This window comes from Oreochromis aureus, linkage group 13 (assembly GCF_013358895.1).
Source record: "Oreochromis aureus strain Israel breed Guangdong linkage group 13, ZZ_aureus, whole genome shotgun sequence".
NCBI classification, from domain to species: domain Eukaryota; kingdom Metazoa; phylum Chordata; class Actinopteri; order Cichliformes; family Cichlidae; genus Oreochromis; species Oreochromis aureus.
Window position 1 is genome coordinate 8,535,867 of NC_052954.1, and position 13,961 is coordinate 8,549,827.

Here is a 13,961-nt window from a genome sequence, read left to right on the forward strand (position 1 = left end):
TAAAGCCAAAACAGCAGCTTTTTTTAACGCAATATTCCATATTAACAGAACAAGTTTGAACACCTCGAGCCTTTATCCGAAAAGTCATGGACTAATAATGAGTGACTCCCATTTTGCTGTACCCTGGCCTCTTCAAGTTCAGCAGGTAAATATTTAGTGAGGACTGTGATTGCTTGCAGCCAGGGTCTATTCATCTCTGTCACAGAGTAATAATGGAGAGCTGTGAACACTAATGTGCACAAGGGAAAACACAAGAACATGCTCTGCAGACAGACATGTTTGCGTTGCTTGACCAGGACTGACTCCATCCCTTCATTGTGCACTAATGAGGTTTTATTTTGAGTTAATACTGCAGCACTATTTTAACAATAATGTTCAGCGGGATTTCATAGTTTCAATTAAAGTTGTTTGTGCCATTCAAAAGAGGCTGTTGGTGTGAAAATATAGCCGCTGCCAGACAGGAAAACCTTTATAGAACACACTCAAGTACATGGATCTGTTTTCCATTAAGAACATACAAGTAGCGCAGTGAACAGTCATGGCTTGCATCCAAGGAAAGGTTTCCTTAGGGGCTATTAAAGATGGATCACTTCAAATGTTGATGTCAGCTACATCAAGTGACTTTTCTTTGGCTTCCCCAGAGGTCAGCTGGTGGGTAAGATTCTCCTCTGCACTTAGAGGTACGAGGTAAATATACATCTGTGTAAACAAGTGTGACTGACAGTCTGAGACGGTGTCATGGGAGCACAAGGGCCTCCATATGTGGATAAACAGAGAAGGGAGGGTTGCGTCTTTCACCGTGTAGCATACTCTTATGGAGAGAAAGGGAGTCCATGTTTGCCTGTCAAAACGGAAGAATAGGAAACACGGGCTGCTTGCAGGGTCAGTGGGAGCGGCTTCAAACCCTCCTTTGTGCTCTCGGGCCTGTGCTGGAGACAATGTGGATAATGAGGGAGGATTTTGGCCCAGGGTGCAATGCACATGGACACACAAACACACAGGGGAAGCACCTCACCCTGGCCCTGGGGAACCTAACTAGCCAGCTGTCTCAGCTTCTGTCCCCCTGGGGCCAAGCCCTCTGTACCGATTATGCCCCAGAAAGAGATGTGATTGATGTCACTGGATACATCGTGTGGGCTGTTCAAAGTCACTATTGCTTGATAAGAATAAGTGCAAGTTATAGGACAGATATTGGGCCAGATTGTTTGCTTTCTGTCTCAAGAGGAAGCAGATGACATCTTGGACAGAATAAAATAAAAAAGACTAGAGTTCATCCAAGCTCATCAGAGTTAATCTAATTTCAAAGAAATGCCCACCGCCTCAGTTCACACTCTCTTTTAAGTACTTCTAAATCCTAAAACATAAAGACATTTAAAGTCTTTTCTGTATTTACTCATTAATCATCTTCATGAGGCCAACAATGCGTTACTGTGTCAACCTTTCCAGCTCATATTCTTTATTTATTGCCATCAGTGAAATGAACGCCAGGTTTACAAGTGTGTCCTCTGCTCGTAAAATGCCAACATCTGCAGCAGCCTTTCACTGCAGCAAATCAAAGCCGAGCCTTTGGAGTTAAAAAACAAGATTCTACTTTCGTTTAGGGGGCATGCAAAATAGTAGAACATCATGTTTCCCAAGATCACAATTCAAGACATTTTTTCCCCCAAAAAATGTGTGTTTCGCCTGTTCACCAGCGATGTGGGTCATTTTCAGTTTGTGTACAGGTCACGGGAATTGGATACAAACCGGTTCCTTCGTCCCTGAGTGACTGAAGAGACTAAAACAAACAGCAGCACTTTTCATCAGGCAGTGTAAATGTTTGTGTTTGAGAAATCATGGATCTAGAGGACCTCCGGGGACTCTCTGAGGTGGCAAAGACGAGAAAATAGTTTAATTTAGCCCATCTGTGATCTCACTCATTGATTATTATTTGGATGAGAGGATGGGCTTCTTCCCCCTGTTGCTTTCAGTAAGCGCAGTCCGAAAGAAAGAGAAGCCGAAAGTCTTTTTCAGGACGTTATCTAACGGCCTCTTGTAGCAATGAGAAGTTTATGAGCCCACACCGACGCCTGTAAGGACTCGACGGGGAGGGACTTTCGGGACACTACATGCGCAACAAGTCCAAGGGCGCATAAACTGCGTGATGACAGTGAATGACAACACGGCATGCAGCGGTTCAAACAGAAGCACTTTAAATGGATCGTGAAGGGAATATTTATTGATTTCTCCATGCTGCCAGCGCGAAAGGTAGTGTCGCCGAAAAGTTTACCCGGACGTTGAAAACGCACTTTTGGAAGTTTTCTCCAGAGCACATGACAGAAGCCGGTTTGTAAGACTGTTGTACAGAAATGTCAGCATTTCACACCCGCGATGTTTAACTTTATTCCTGGTTTAAAAGCAAAAAAACAGCGAAAGTATTCAGCTCATTACAGCGCAGCAGGTGACGAGCGGGGTTTGGGATCTGGATTTCGGCTCAGGAACGGAGGGAACTTTATTGTAACGGGAGGCAATGTGAAATGGTCCCTGTTTGTCACAGAAGCTGGGACGACATCACTTGAAAATAGCTGTTTTCTTTCCTTTTTCTTTTCTTCTTCTTATTTTTTAAGTTGTCTCAGTCCACAATGAGGGCGCTGACTTTATTGTGCGTATTAGTCCTGCTGTGCAAGTCGAGCCTGAGCAATAGAAACTGCCCGGATCTGATCATTGACAGCTGTCACTGCTCCGTTGAGAGGTCCAAGGAGTTGAGCAGGCAGCAGGTCCGAATCAAAGTTGTGTGCGACGACGTGGATCTGATGGACACCCTACAGCCCAGCTTCTTACCCAACAGGACCGTTTCGCTGTAAGTAGGAGAAGTCAAGACTTTCACGTCACTAACATAAAGCCCACACACGACGTGGTGTGCGTTTGTGAGACTCTACATATAACGGATTATCAGGAAGAAAATAGTGTGAGAAAAGTGCAAAGATAATTTTATTTCCTCTATTTTCCAATTCATCTACGGGGTCCCCGGGCCCAGTTAGGGCGTCTGCCTGCATGAACAAGAGCATTAAGTGTTATAAATTGATTCCACACGGTTAAACAACTTTGACATAATTTACCAGTAAGTCATTTATCGAGTTGCAGAAGAATAGTACACATGAAAGATTAATGTTACCTTGTACTGTTACCATAAATATGTTGTGAAATATGTGGTTGGCAGCCAGCTTTTCTGCAACCTTATTACATTATTACCCCCGCCCACCCAGCCCCACTGCATTAAGGATGCCACTGAAAGGTCACTAAACTTACCCAAGATGCACTCTTCTAACAAAATGATTTAAAAAAAAGTTACACATCAGATTGGTTCCATTTCAAAATCAGAGTGCTAGCAAAGTCGCTGAGGTAATCCCCACAGTCATCTGACGTATAATAAGTAAATAATAATGTATAATGTAGTGTACCTACTATTCTTCTTTATCTGCCAAACCTTGAATTAACCTTGTAGTAACTTGCAATTTAAAGAATCTCTTTGTTATCATATTCTGTTTTCCACACTGTAACTGATTTCTGTGATTAGAACAGTATTACAGGGGAGCGCCAAAAGTAAGATACTGTTATAGGTTTATACGGTACGTTTATACTGGCATCCAACTGCCAAAAAGTTTCTGTTAAATATACAGAAATCTGTTTACACTGCTCCTTTAAAAAAATAAAATCAGGATTTTATTATATACCGCCTTTTCAGTTTGATTTATTCTTATTGCTTATGGTTAAAGAAATGAGGCCGTTAGTTAACACATTATAATTAATTAAATAATGAGATTTTATAACTGGAAAAACTAGTCAAAGACTGATGATAAGTGAAATGAGATCATTGTTAACTCTGATGATCAGTCTATTATTTGGATGGATTAGTTATAAACTTTAGCAGCTTTTTTTTTTTAATTTTTGAATACAACTGTAAATGAAACTAATGAAAATGAATGCAATTCTAACCCTTTTAACAGTTTTTAATGTGTTAGTCTCGCATTTCCCAAAAGAGCAGCAGGTGAAGAAATGAGAGATAATATGTACAAAGTAATGCAAGAAATGGGTTGCACACACACACATATCAATGGAAGGAATGACAATCACAAAACATATCACAAAAAATGGTCCAAATGAGATGCTCTAGGTTCAATAAGTTCTGTAATTCATTCTGTTTATATGGTGCAACTCAGTCTGTCAGCGTTCTCAGAATGTTTTCTGGTGGGTTACTGGGAATTAGCCCATCCTGAACTCCGCTCTGATGAATGACAGTTTTGCATTACAGTCTTATGCATTGGCAGAGTATGCAGGAGGCATTTACTTCTCTTCCTGTTCCTGTACTGACGGGGGTGTTTAGTATGCTGTAATGAAGAGTGATCACTGTTTGTCTGCATGCTGTCTGTAATTTCAAAAGGGAGAGCGCAGAAGCTAGTCCTTGTAAAATCCTGCTCTTATTACTAGATCACTAATTCAAATAATAGTTTGAAAAATCTATTCCTTAGTGTGTTTCTGGACCCAGTTTGAGATCCACCTTCCCCGTGTTAGTGACAGTCAGACCTCATCCATTGCTCACATCTGCATAAATCGCTCTCCCTACCCTCGGTGCTGTTTAGAGGTGCAGTTACCTGTACTGTATTGAAAGTCATTCAAACATTCATAGATTTCGCTCTTCCACACCATCTTGGAGAAACCTCTCTTAGTATTCATCTGTGTCTCTCTTGTGGATGAAATAGCACTTCAAACACTTGAGGGGTTGATAACTTTCCCCCCCACCTGCTCCCTCTCCCCTTCTCTCTCTGCAGGTGCACAGATTGACGGCAAGATTAATAGACTGCTTTATTCACGGAAACTCGAGGTCTGCCTTTGGAGTGTAAAAGCAAATACTTAATGTAAAGGCCCTTGACAAGTTACAGGCGACTACTCATTCTGAACCACAAGCATAGTTGATTAATGGTAGCACTTTGCTTACAGCAGTTTATCTGGAGTGGTGTTTGTTTCCGTGCAGGCAGAGCTGCTTTTGTTTCTTTTAAGTGGTGAATGGTTAAAAAGCTTTGTTTTATCCTCAGCATTCGTCAAAGTGGAGGCGTTTTTAAGGTTTCGCAGGTACTAACGAGGTTTGATTTTTTTCAAAGCGGTCTACACAGAAAGATAAAGTAAAGGTTAACCTTCACAGTACACGGTAAGTAAGCATCAAACTACAGCGACGCAGGTCGAAGCGTCTCTTTCTTTCCGAGTTTGCCTGAGAAATTCGAGGTAGTGTGTGAGCTGTGCTATGAGCCGACATGTACAAGTAATCCTACACCTCACCCAGCACTATTCCTTGGTGAACTCCATTCTACAGCAGAGCTCTTACCGGCCAGGAAGCAGTTTTCCTGCGTTAGGAAATGTGACCTTTGTCAGGCTAAAGTGGCCTCCCCTGCGTGCTCCTTTGTTTAGATGTGCTGTACAAATAAACATATATCAGGGGAAGCATGTACATACCAACCCCCCCACCCCATAAACTGTCAGCAAATTTCCCAAATGTCCTTCGGCATGCTCTCTTTATTTTCTCCTGATCTCACCACCTACATAGACAATGAGCCCCTTGTAGAGCCATTTCCTCAATGACAACCTAAGCACAGTATGTCACGTTCAAGTGTACCGGCCCAGATCCGAGCGCCACTTCTGATTAGAGCCACAGATTGTGCTTTGTTGGTTTTCTTTTTGCGTTTCAGTATTGTATCTATAAAATGTTTATGAGGAACAAGCCCTGCAATAATGTGGCGCCCTGCGACTGCCAAAGAAAAACAACTTAACGAGCAAATGAAAGAACATTTGCATAAACGAGAGAGATGAAAATGAACTGTATGAGAGAGCGTGTCAGTAAGTCTGTGAGCCGCACAGCGCCCTCGATTAACACCTCCGCCTGTTTTCCTTATCGTCCACGGGGAGGGGTTGGAGTTGAAGAGTTTAGAGCTCGTCCTGACAGCTCTGTTGACCTTGGGACCTATCTGGTGTAATCGTTTCAACGGTGCACAGAAGCACGGGCGCCATTTCACTGCAGAGAGTAGCGGCTGAGATCGTTGCTGACACTTGTCTTAGGCAGTGGTCCAACAGGACGACGCCTCGCTCGTCTCAGGAAGAGGAGGAATAGATTGTGGAAGAGATGCATGGATGGTTGTGGGAGGAGGAGATGGGAGATTAAGAGTAAAAAAAAGCAGTTAAAGGACTTAAAGGAGTGGCAGAGAGGATGCTGTGAGGATGTCAAGTGTTTGGTAGAAAATCACCTGAGGGCTGAGACTGATGATGAGAGTGATACTGAGGAGATGCGACCACTGCAAACAGTTGGGATGTGGAGGTGCTTGCAGCTTACTGTAAGTGAGCTTGTGAGTCTCTGCTCTGCTGGAATCTACATTCAAAGACATACTGCACATACTGTGCACTTACATAATTGACAACTTTTAATAAACATTACAATGTTTGTACTGCTGCTTTTCTCTCTCTTGCTGAGTTGCTTTGTTGCAGCCTGACCCAGGTCGTGTAGTATTTGCATATTGTTTGAATACTCATATATTACCTGCTGAGAGTAGCTCAACGTGTGGAAGCTTAAACTGAGTTTCACATATTTTTCAGCTGACTGTTCTACAACCACACTTTCTCCTGTGGTCCTGTGTGTTAACATAGCACAAAACAGGCAAGTCTGGCTGCAGTTTCTACACATGTTAGAGTGGTATGGATGGATCTAGAGCCCAACCAATACAGGACTTTTAAGACCGATACCAGTACCAATAATTGGTCAATTCAATTCGATTACGTTTCATTTATATAGCACCAATCACAACCTCAAGGTGCTTTATATTGTAAGGTAGATACTCTACAATAATACAGAGAAAACCCTAACAATCAAGCTACTCCAATCACTTGGTGACAGTGGGAAGGAAAAACTCCTTTTAACTGGAAGAACCGTGCGGCAGAACCAGGCTCAGGGAGGGGCAACCATCTGCTGTGATCGGATGGGGGTGATTGGAAGAAGATAAAATATTCCAACATACGAAAAATAAACAGATTACAGCAGGTTGTTGTGTTTGCATTACATTAACAAACAGTTAGCCAATAGCCAATAATATCAGATCGCTAATAAACTGGTTGGGGTCTACATCTGGAAGGAGTCACTGGCTCAAAATAAATAGTTTAAAATATTCCCCTTCTCTCCAAAGCCAAAACTGCATTAACAAATTTGAAAAGAATGGTTAAAGGTGTCAGGGGCCCTGATACAATATTTGATACTGGCCAACATCATTGGACTGAATATAGAGAAAAAAAAGTGCAGTGTGATTCATTAGCCTTAATTGTCATTTAAATATATATCCCATAACACAGCATAAAAAGTTCCATAGGTAAGGATGGCAAAACAGCCAACTAAAATGTATGACTGTTGTGTGCAAAGGATAAATAAAAGAAGGAGCAGTATTATTTACGGTCATGTTACTGTACAGGCTGTATTTCTTCATTCAGGGGAATAAAATACTTGTTCCACAGTTTGAGCCTGATGTTTTCTCCACGGCGAATTAAGCAAAGTGCATGTTAACAGTGAGTCAGTTTGTACACTCAAGCACATTTCACAGTTGACAAAGCTGTCAGTACTGCTTGCAGCACATAGTAGTAGTAGAGACAGAATATTGGCCCGTACCTTGATTTCAGTACTCACGAAAAATCAGAAATCCACACTCTGTTGCTTTATTAGGTTGGTTTTCAACCTGTAACATAATGTTTATACTCAAAGTGTTAGTCTATGAGATGAGTGGCTTTGAAATGAAATGCATTCAAGGGTGATTTGTTTTCCTCAAAACAATGTTTCTGTCTTCTACATGTTAGAAAGTGATGAAGATGCTCTTCAGCCCCAGTCTGATCCAATGTTATAGAAATAAACCAAAAAACCTTCTTCTGTTATGTAGTGACTGATTTATGAAGCATAAAGTTTTTTTTTGCATTATGTTGTTTTTTGTTTTTGTTTTTTTTCCCCTTATGAAAATAACTGATTAACCACAGTGGTGTTACGTACTCTGAATCCTGTAAAGGATTTATTATTATGAACTTCAAGTAAATAAATTCAGATGTTCAAGAAAATTGTAAGACACTTGTTTAAATTAAATTAATATGTGCAAAATTTTGAATGTTATATTTTCAATCAGTTTGCCAGTCAAATAAAAGCCTCTTTATTGTCCTTTAAATGGTGCCACATTTGTAAGAAAAATATGTTTGTGGGTTGAGCAGCAGAATTGAGTATGTGGGTTGCGCCCATGACAAACCAATGAAAAAGCAATGCCAGTGCCAAACAGCTTATTCTTCTATTAACTCTTGTTTTGAGCTTCTGATACCTCAACTGCAGTCAGGTTTGGTGCCTGATTAGCAGCACTGGTGAGCATGGACCCTGCTATAGCAGTCAGTTGGTATCTGCTCCAAACACACCATGTTGGAGTGATCTGGATAGGTCAACCTTTGGCTGATGTTCCACAAAAGCAAGTTGCAGCATTATTTTTAGTGAGCCCTTATACCATCTCCAAACTGAAGGCCAAATTCCATATAACAGGGGACTATAACATGCCAGATACAGGCTGCGAGGTTGGCGTCCCATGAAGATGACACCGCAAGACGACTGTTTCCTCACTCTGTCAGAACTTAGGAACTGTAGGCAGTCTTCTACAGATTTGCAGACAATACAGAACAGAGTGCACGTAGCCAATATGTGGTCTCAAAGGGTTGCCAGGAGGCCTGCCGCAGCTGCCCTTGACCACTGGGCCAGTTTGTGCTGGTGTCAGCAACATGTGCATTGGAACCTGAACATGTGGAGAAACATATTCAGTGATCAGTCCAGATTCTGCCTACTGCATTTGAATCAATATGTTGATTGCTGCACAGCTTTTGGTGGCAGCATTGTGATGGTGATGTAGAGTGGCATCTCCCTCACTGGAAAAACAAGGCTTGTTATCATTGGAAGCAACGTCAATGCTAAAAGACATCAAAATGCGATTCTGCAGTTTTGGCAACCCCAATATCTCCACAGTCTGGGACCAAACTCTATCCTCCAAGCTTTGTATGGTTCTTCCAGAGCTATTGAGGCATCTGTTTGTTAAATGAATAAATAGTTAAATTGCCAATATGTCTTGTTTCTTCAGATCTTAGTCATCCAATCCAACAAAAGGCACCAGAGAAGACGGAGAACATTTGACAAGTTTTTCACGAACACAGCTCACATACTCAACGCTGTTGCTCAATCCACAAATGCGTTTCCCTTTCCAATGTGGCACCATTTAAGGGGAAATAAACAGGCTTTCATCCTTAGTGCGTCATTGTCTTTTCACCCACATCTGCAAACAGGGAAAAAGGCAACTTGTTACATTAAATGCTGACATTTCAGCCAAATAAATCCCTTTTTAAATATTCATCTCATATCACACAGTAAATGGTTTATTTTTTCTTCTTTTGTGTGGAGCCCAGTATTGTCCTTGTTGCTATGAGTTTCCAGAGTTAAGAGTTCAGCAACAATAAAAAATATAATTGCAGTAGAGCTTTATTTGTCTTCATGTTTTTTTTAATATCTTAATAAAAAAACACAACTATAATAAAATGTTTGTGATTTACAGAAGTGTCAGCTGAAATTGATCTTCTTAATTGGTGCATGTTCTCACGCGCTAAACTCCTTGAAAGCCTGGTTGTTCTCCAGTTTGCCAGAGAGAAAAATGAGGGCATCTGGTTTGGGCTAAAGCCAAATCTGTAGTATCCTCCTCTGTGGACCTTTGCCATCATCATCATCCTTTCAGTTGAAAGACAGGAGGGATGTTTGTGGTGTCAAGAGGGAAGTGATCAGGATAGGGCTCCCTCCAAACCACTACAAGAACATGTCAGTCAAAGTGCTGGCAGGGAAACATTGGAGGAAGCGTGGCCGTAAAATAGTGGGAGGATTTTAGATAATGCGCTTCTTCGCTGTAGATGGACAGGTTGTGATTAGCATGATCAAAGGATTGAGAAGTTCATATTGATCTGCATTGTCACTGTGAACAAATACTGGATGTCAGAGCATTTTATTTTTTAGTATTGCTATAAATATAATTCTGTATATTCTTTACCCCCCCATTATATTCACTCCAGCTCTTTTCTTCCTTGCTATTATTCCTTGGGGGCATTTCTCGTCTGCCGAGGTGCTGTTTGTGCTCTACCCTCCTCTGAGTTCTGAGTACTTCTGCATGAATATTTCATTGCACACATAACCTGCCCATATACTCCTGTGCATTAACTCATTGAACAACCTTGTGAGTGCACAACACATCGGATCAAGACATTCAGAGTGTTAAATGCCTTAAATGATATGACATTCAGATCCACAGAGAGCTGGATGTTAATCTAAAGAGATGTGACCAAAATGACCCTGATAAGACATGGTGTATCTACTATCTCACGCTGTGAGGAGTCATGCCAATCTCTTGGTCTTTCTGTCTCTTTCTACTGACTTTTCTCATTCTTATCTCCACTGATATGGAAGATTTTTAAAAAGCAAAAGGTTCATCTTTAGTGCACTCACCAGTATCAGTCATCAAATCTTCAGAGGGTGCAACATTTTAGATCCCCAGCACTTCTATCTTTGCTATTGCCAAGAACCTCTTATGTTATCCGTGTGCTCAAGAACAACAACATGGGCACTGAGCTGCTGCGTATTGGAAACATTAACAGAATATAGAAGATGTAGCTGCAGGGACGTCAGCACTGCCATGTTTGTTTGTTGGAGCTTATTGTAGGAGTTTGTTGGTTTTTAGGCAGAACTAACATTTGCTTCCTCGCTCCCACATCAATGCTATCATTTTATTATTAAACATAACTTGCTAGCTGCTGTTTTAATAATTACTTAAAAGTTGATTAATGCTCATATTTGGATTAGAGTATGGTTAGCAAGCTACATTCATAAATTCGTAAAGCTCAATTCAAAGCTAATTTTACCTGCTAATTAGAGGGTAAGGTCATCGCCATGCTAGAATTTCAAACTTGATATCAATACCCAGGAAAATACTCTCAATACTCTCTATTTTTTATTCTTCTTTATTTCTTTAGCTCATGTAAATGTATTCAGTAACAGCACTGTTCATTTCCAGTGCTTCTGGAAACCTGGCACCATTTCATTGATGGTAAAGCAGGCTGTCACCATTTCTGCCTAGGTGCTGGTAGATTACTTCAATTTGGGTCTTTAAGGGAAGCAAAACTCTTTTTACATTCTAATAACTGTGCCTGTTAAATTCCATTTGCTACCTAGCTCCCACATAACTGTTATGATTGCATTATTAGAAGTAGCTTGCTAGCCGCTGTTTTAATGACAACTCAACAGTTGGCTAATGAGGAGTAACTGCTAGAAGTGAAACAGTAACATTCTTGTTAACTGTTTAATACTTAGGTGTTGTTGAAACAGGAGTTTTACTGACCACACAAAATTCTTCATAAAGACCAGGATGTTGGTCTCTAAGGTGATCTGCAAAGTTTGTGGTACTCCTGTTCATGTGTTCAGCTGATGCTGGCAAATCTATTTTACAAATCTTGGTTATGCCATATTTTAAAACGAGGGATTAGCCACAGTCAATCAAAAGTCATTAGGCAATCAGAAAGCAGTTTTTGAGTCTGCGCCCCCCCCGCCCTGTCAAATGTCAGCAAAGGCTTGAAAACGAGAAACCAGTGAGTGATGTCGCGGTAGCTATTGTACACCCATCTGTGATAAGCATATCTGAAGAAAACCTAACGTTGATCCTTAACAAAATCCAAATGGCTGCAAATGAATAAATAAATAAATAAGTCACTCTCCGTACAGTTGGTTAAAGGGGGAAACTATGGAGGCCAAAATCTTTTTGTTCATGTTCATTAAAATTCCCACGGTGCACATTTTTATCATTGGAGTCGATGAGGATTGACATGGTTTTGGAGCCAGCCTAAAGTGACCACTCAAGTGCGGTTTTTACCACTTCCATGTTGGCTTCATTTTACAGTCACAGAGGTGTCTGCTCTTTAAGGAAACTGCCAGTCTTCTTAATAAATAGCCATTACTCAATCTAGTTACCAGCAAATGCCTATGATATTGTCAAGGTTTCTTCAGAGGCTACAGATATATCACTTAGAAGCTGGCCTTCACACTGGCTGCCTGAAAATCTCTCTAACCGCAGTTGACGTGGTTCAGGTCTGATCAGTTCTGCTTTAGACAAAAATGATTCACCGATCGAGAGTTCATGACCACTGGAGCAGTCGCTGTAAATCCTACTGTAGCATGGAAAAACCAAGAATGTGTCAAAACCAGACCTACTACCAAAAAATATTAAGTAAAGACAAATACAGTGTCTGCCAAGGATACTTCTTTGTGCTGCTCTCCCTGCCTCCTTCATACGCCGCTGAGTAAATACTAAAGTTACTTAAAGGGCCATAAATTTGAGAGAGCAGTGGAGGCCAGCTTAGAAGCATGTTGTCTTTATCCCGTTTTCTGACTAACTGTACAACAAGGTGATTAAAACCCTGATGCGTGCTGCTTCTGTTGCAGTGTGTGATCTCAGTGGGACTCGTATTTGCTGTTCTCTTTGTCTCACAGGAGCCTTGGCAGGCTTTTATCAGCGCTGTGTGCTAGTTTATGAGCGTATGCCTGCCTCTGTGTGTGCACGAATCAGGGAGTCACTGTGTATCCATTTGTGTGCATATGTAGGAGCCCTGTGCTTGCATATGTGTTTGTCGCTCAGCTTCTTCACATTTTTCTCCACTCAGTCAACACAAGTCACTGATGCTATATATCTATGTCTGTGGTGAGCCTAATACTTACAGACTGCTTAGGCTTCCAGTCCAGTAGCTTCAGCATTTAGCAATGCCTGTAGTTACAAACTTTAAAAAAATGCTTATTAGTGTGAATGCTTGTAAAAGCATTCACAGTATTGTTGTTGTAATCTTTATTCTATTTTATTAGTGTGAATGCTTGTAAAAGCATTCACAGTATTGTTGTTGTAATCTTTATTCTATTTTATTATTATTATAGATTCCGTACGTTTTTTGTAGTCTATCTCCTTCAAAACCGTTCAACTTAGAAAAACCATTCAAACACCGTTAGATTCCTCTTCTTTTGGACATGACTGCTTGTATTTTTCTCATTTATAACATTTATATTTTTAAAATTATTCAACTTTTTTCAACAAAAATTTCCCATGTATTTCAATGGGGAGACCCTTCAAATCCTCCTTCAACTTACTCCTCTTTAAACTGTATCTACTTCAACATACGTTGACGTAGAGCCACCATTCAAACTTTAAAACGAAGACAAGACATTCAACTATTCAACTTGTATTTATCTTTTCAATATCTATTATACTTTTTCTTCAGTTCCAGTTTAAGTTTCATGATGTTTTTTCAGCCGTTTCAGAGTTTATAATGGTTGTGTATGGGACGGAATGTTGGGGCTAGAGTGAGACAGCTCAACTGCTAGAGTGAGAGGAACAAAAAAATTAATCTTAAAATCTTTTTTAAAACTGCTGCTGTGTCCGCGGCGTTTGCTCTACAGGTATGATTTTACCCTCAAAACGTAGCCATCGCTGTCCTCTTTCACCCAATGTGTTTACTATTGTCCTAGGTGTTATGGTTCTTTCATAAATGTCACCAATGCACAGCCTCCCCCCTCCAACTCTTCCATAGACTCTAATGTTAAAATGGCTCAGAAGGTTCGTTTGAAAATCAGAAGAGCATGGTGTCTTTCCACTGTCACCACGTCCATATAATAAACTCCACAGGCATGAAAACTGAGAATTAGGTAGACTAGACATTGCTGTCGCTCACGGTGAAAGAATTTTGTCAATACGACTTGTACTTTTCATTTGGGAACGATTTGTTTCGGCCTGACTTTTCTGTTCATTTTAAGCAGCTAAAGTGAGGTGCATGTCTGTGCGTGTGTATGGAGCCATTGGGTGCAGTCA

General features: G+C 40.8%; 1 protein-coding gene across 1 annotated transcript in view; it reads left to right on the forward strand.

Moving 5' to 3' along the window:
• Nucleotides 1-2,103: 2,103 nt before the first annotated feature.
• Nucleotides 2,104-13,961, forward strand: part of LOC116309656 (adhesion G protein-coupled receptor A3) — a 202,889-nt gene continuing 191,031 nt past the window's right edge. Inside the window, exon 1 of the mRNA XM_031726320.2 lies at nt 2,104-2,839. Coding sequence (XP_031582180.2) covers nt 2,622-2,839 — 218 coding nt within the window. The 5' untranslated portion in view covers nt 2,104-2,621. The remainder of the gene's footprint in view (nt 2,840-13,961) is intronic.